Genomic DNA, 5,687 nt, shown 5'->3' with positions numbered 1-5,687 from the left:
AACAAGTCTTCCCACAGTACTCTCCATTGGTGTTGCCTAGGACACAAAGACCAATGCTCTGAACCAGGGGACATGCTGAAGGGACACGTGGTGGGTAACCAGAGCACCCAAGAACCCTCAGGGAGACTGCAGTAATTCAAGTTTGGTAGATCTGACCTCTGTCTTACACAGGCCATGGAGGCTTTTCACTTTCTTCTTGAACAAAGGTACAATTGCACATAGCCAAAGGCAGCATACTAGTTCTGAACATGATAGGTTGGCAGTGAGGATTTGCTTCATCATTATTGCAAATAAGATAGGAAGTGACATTACATTGAATCTGTTGAAGGGCTGGCTTTGCAAGTGTTCTTCAGCCTGAAAGTTCGTAAGAAACACAAGTAATACCCATGAGTGCTATCTAAACTCTAGCCTAAAGCATATCTATTGGTAGCAGACCTTAAAATGATCTCTCCTACAAAAGGCTATCAAACAAAAAATGTGTAACTGCAACCTCTACCGGGGATATCAGATCATTACGTATGCATGTCCTGTGTACTCCTTGCACCGTCACAATTATTTAGTAGTAGCTCTTTGCTTTTGCTCTTAAGGAGAGCAAACTTTTAAAACTTTAGAGAACATAGTGACATTTCTTCCAACCACCCCCTCCCTGCCCCCCCCCCAAAGACTACAGTATTGCCAAACTGGCAAACATTTGCTTCTTTCTAGAAAGCACTAGTGGTGTCCATGATAAGGAGAAGCTACATATTTAAGAGTATTCTAAGTTACATAAAGCAAACTTTTCATTTGTAAGATATTCGTGTGAATAAGCATTAACTAAATTGATCCAGTAATTTCTATGTATCAGCATAGATCAGTTTTATCATAAACTCATGAAATGCAGAAACTTACGAAACTTATGAACATTTATGAAACATTATGCCACTTGAGCAAGCTCTCTTGCAGAATTTTTAAGACTTTCCCAGACTCAAATGCAGTTACTGGTGAACTCAAAACGTTCAGGGTTTAAGGGGGTTCATTACCCAGAAGGGGGCGCCCACGCGGATGGCAGCACACCAGTACTGATGGTGACAGTGTCTGACAGGAAAATAAAATAAATCAAACCTCCCCTCCCAAAAAGTGAAAATTTATTACTGTCCAATGCCTTAAAGAGTTTACATCAATACACTCCTAATTTAGTGGACTTGTTGAATTCCTTTGACAGGATATATAACTACACAATATTGACTAAGTATGGAAACAGAATAAAAGGATACACCTAGTCTATTCAGTAGCCAGGAGAAAGATGAATGACTGTGGGCTTTGCTACATATATCCTCACAACCAACACAAATTATTTTATACTTAGGATGTCTTGGAATTGAGAGAAAATACCAGGTTAATGGAATCAAGATAATTCTCTATCACATGGTAAGAAAATGTCAGGAAAAGCATTTGTAGGAATAAAACACAACAACCATCCTTATTTCAGAGCTTGTTCACTACTGGTTTGTGACAGGGCTAGCAAGTGACATTTGTCAGAAGAAATCAAGGCTTCAGCAGTTTCTTCTGTTTCTGTACTACTTCTCCACTTTTTCCAAACACACCTTCTCCCTGTTCCGATGGGGAGACCAGAGTAGTGAAGTCCAGAACCCCTCACCATACTGCAGAAAGGGCAACACACCCTGCACACCTCAACTGTACTCTACCTTCTTCCAAAAAGAACACACATCACCGGGTCAAGAGGTATCCTGACCCTCCTTCATCTATTCTTTACCATTTCCTCACCTGCATGCCATTCCCCAAGACATCAAGCAAAATCCAAGTAAACTGGAACAGACCTTAGCACACACTATAATGTCACATTCAGTTGTCTTTGGGCCAAGAAATTTTACGTTATTGTAATTTAATAATTCTTGTAGGTTACCTAAGAAATGGTAATTAACAACATGTGGGCTCTTACTCCAAAATAAGCATGAAGTAACATGTATTACTTCAAAAAATCTCCTAAAAATAATTTTTCTGCAGGTTGCCAGTTACTGAGGTTTAAGCAATAAGCTTCTGAATTCTCCTACTTGGCTAATGTCAGTGATGTCAATTTCCATTTATTGAATATATACCACTTTCAGAAACAATTTTTGAATTTAGTTTGGGAATCGAATTTGAGTTATGTCACTAGAACACCTCACTTCCTAAAGGAGACATTTCCATGATTTGCACTAATTATACAGCATGTTAATCCGATTGAAATCTCCTCAGAAAACAAAATTCCATTACACTCCCACATGTAAGAAGTAATCCTCTTAAAACACAAAAGGCATTTCTGTTAACTCCCTTCTAGCAAGGCTTATTGTTCTTTTATGACAAGGACTTACCTGGGACTTCCTTTATAGTGTATGTGCATTTGAAGGAAATGGAAAAAGTGGGTAAGACCAGTGTCATAAATACAGATTTCAAGAGGCTGAGACTTTCTACCAGTGAGTCAAGAGCAGATAATGATGATGTGAAAGATGTTTCACTTGTCTCAATGCTTCATTCCTGTGTCTATTTCAGAGATCCATAAAAAGAAAAAGCACCATCATTCCACCATGCTTGTTGGAATGAGTAGTAGCAGTCCTCGCTGCCTTGGGTCCAGTACATATTCTTGATTTGACTTCACTCTGGCCCTCTGCTAACCTGCTGTCTTACGTCTCCTTTCTTTCTCTGACTGGCAATCATTCAATCACCTTGATAATTATAAGCCTTTGTGGGCAAGAGAAGCAGGAGCTGGGCATCCTGGACACCATGATGAGCCCCTCTTCAGGGGATGACATTATAAAAGCTTTTAACAAATGAGAAGAGAAAATGCTATATTCTGCACAAGCAACAGTGGGGCACTGTGTAAGCTCAGGAGGACACGGCAGCTTGGTTGCCTCAGGGAAAAGAAGCACGTGCTGTCATAAAGTCACCGAGAGAGAAGTAATTGCCCAGCCTGTGTACGTTACACAGCTGGAAGATAGACTTCTGCTATAATCCCTATTGCATGCATCCACAGAAAGCAGTCACATATGAATAAGGTAACAACTTATAAACCCACTTCTAGCTTTGGCCTCAGACTTCAATATAGATGTTTGCAATGTCATCTGAGAAAAGTTTTATATGACTTGTTCCAGTGCTTTCCATGCCTTACAGCCTCCCATGAGCCTTTTCATCCTCCTCTCGTCCTATTGCTTATCAATTAAAACTGTGAAGTCTACTGCAAAGACAACAAGCTTTCTGATACCCTAATCCTAGATGTCAGGGCCTCATCAGACTTTTTTTTTTTCATTAATCCAGGGCAATCTTTTCCACAGATTTTATAGGTCTTATCCCCTTAGATCCCTCAAAACACTTCTACCCAAAACACTTCATTTAAGTGCCAGCTCTTTTCATAACTTTGTAACACTCCTAGGTCCAGAAGGTCCTGTCTTCCTTGGAATAGTATGGCTCTTTCAAAGGCGATCACTGGCAGGATATGAGCCATGCGAGTGAGATCAAAAAGTCAAATTACCAAAGGCAAAACTTACTGAAATCAAAGTTGAACAAACACAGGTCAGCCTTTTGGGGAAAACCATTAACTGTTCACTTTTCCATTGCAATGATTCAGCTGGGGGAGCTAGAGGGCAATTTGTTCATAGGTTAATTGTAGCAGGGACTTGAAGGGTGGAAGGCTGCAACTGCAGTCAGAGCTTGCTGGCTTTGTGTTAAACAACATGTGCTGAATTTACTGTGTACATTTCTAGTTAAAACTTTTTAGACTGGATGTCTAATTTTACAAATTCTTTCCTATATTTTTAGCCAATGAATTACTTTGTTTCAAATCTGAAAGCAATTTTATTGAAGAATTTCTGTAATGTTTGGCAAGTCCAAAATGTAATAGGTCAACACATCTGAAGAACTTTGTGTAAGTTCCTCTCCAATAATCTATGACTCCCCCAAACTGACGTAGGCAAGGTTTTGAAATTCAAAAGACCAGAAGACTAGCAGAATTAATACTTGGTGCTCTAAATAATAACCCTGAAACACTGGATTTTGCGTTTGTGCCTGGAGCTTGATTACAAGCCTCTGCATGTAAAAAAAAACATTTAAAAATACTCCAAATACAAACAAATGAGCAGTCTAAAATACTTGACACCATTGAAAGAAGCACTAGAACTTGAAAAGAAACTTTCAAAACATTACTCCTTCTTAGTCAGAGAGAGATAAAATGCCACTGAGGGGCTGAGAGGATGAAGATTTGTTAGTGTATCTCATGGCTCCTCTCAGCTCTTAAACCAGCCCAGGACCCTGCAACACCTTGAACATCATTAAAATTCTCTGAGGTGCTGGGATAACTGCAGCACAGGACTATTCCTAGCAACTCTTCCTCTACTAAGGAAGCACACAGGAAGGAGTGACATAAAAAAATACAGCAGCAGTTTTGTGTGATCAGAGGCTTCCTAACTGTGCATGAATCCTTCATTAATTAGTTATGCCAGTTTCAAGGCTACTTTAACGAAAATAGCAACAAAGTGTTTTACTGTAATTCACATCCATTTATTACAGAGGCCAAAACCTACTTCTAATGCCTACATTTCTATGACTCAGAAACTTACTACCTCAAAGATTCTTTTACTAAAAGAAATATGAATTAAAGTATTTAAGAGAAACACAGAAATAGCTATTTCTCAATTTGCTTGTCCCAGCAATGTAATATATCCTTGCACATTTTTCAAAGGAAACTACCCTATTCTACGAGATCAGAACCCAAACTTGCCACTGGCAAGAATTCAACCAGAAGAATGAGGAGGTCACTGACTGAAAGACACATCATTGATAAAATCATTATGTCCCAAAGTTGCCGTTAGCCTGAATGAGTCGTACAAGAGATAATTAAGTTCAGCTTTGCAATTACAAGTTCCCTTGTGTGTGTCTGTGACTGCTCGGCAGGATGGCAGAGGCTTAACAAGCCTCCTATACTACCCTACTTCATTTACATCCCACGCACCACAGCCGCCTTTGGCTTCTTCATTAACCTGCTTATTTGCCTATCTATTTATCTTCGGAAACACCACAAATGTACCTTAGTGAGGTAAAGATGTCTCCTAGCACTAAGAGAAACAAACATTTTGCAGTTGCGGTTTCACTGTTTTCAGCAGTGCAGGGCAAGACAAAGCACAGGACAAGTAAACATCATTGTGTAATCTGCAGCCTTTAAACTTGGGAACAGAAGCTGTGTTAAATTCAGCTTTTGGAAACACAAACATTTTCACACACCTGTTCCATCATTTCATTTAGAATCCCCTAAGCTACTGAGGAAAAGCCCGTCAAGTTACTTAGTTAGAGCTTTTGTTTCTCACTGGCTAAATGAGTAAGTTGAGCAGTACCGCAGATGCATGTAATTTTCAAAGAACCTGAAACTTTCTACACTTCCCCTCCTTTCCTTCCCTCAGACAGGGAAGGACTATTTTTACCTCTAGTCCAGGAGTAGGGGTTTATTTCTTCTTAGCATATGCTATTTCACCACTTTAGCTGACTAGTTAGTTTTACCTAATAATGCAATTGAATTAATTAAAAAAAAAAGAAAAAACCCTACTTGCACTGAAATAAGTTTAATTACAATTGCTTATATTTTCCTCATGTGGCTACAAGTAAAGCACCACTGAAGTATCTTAGAAGTCTGTAGTTACAAAAGATGCTTATTTCCATCTGTA

General features: G+C 39.2%; 1 protein-coding gene across 1 annotated transcript in view; it reads right to left on the bottom strand.

The window, feature by feature from the left end:
• Positions 1–36, bottom strand: part of LOC104494532 (integrin alpha-4-like) — a gene marked incomplete at both ends in the record, with an annotated part of 13,235 nt that extends 13,199 nt beyond the window's left edge. The window contains one exon of the mRNA XM_010137383.1: positions 2–36. Within this exon, the coding sequence (XP_010135685.1) occupies positions 2–36 (35 nt within the window). The remainder of the gene's footprint in view (position 1) is intronic.
• Between the last annotated feature and the right edge of the window lie 5,651 nt (positions 37–5,687).

This window comes from Buceros rhinoceros, unplaced genomic scaffold (genome assembly GCF_000710305.1).
Source record: "Buceros rhinoceros silvestris isolate BGI_N320 unplaced genomic scaffold, ASM71030v1 scaffold38805, whole genome shotgun sequence".
Lineage (NCBI taxonomy): Eukaryota > Metazoa > Chordata > Aves > Bucerotiformes > Bucerotidae > Buceros > Buceros rhinoceros.
Note: the sequence above shows the minus strand (reverse complement) of the source record. Positions and strands in the feature narration are given on the sequence as shown.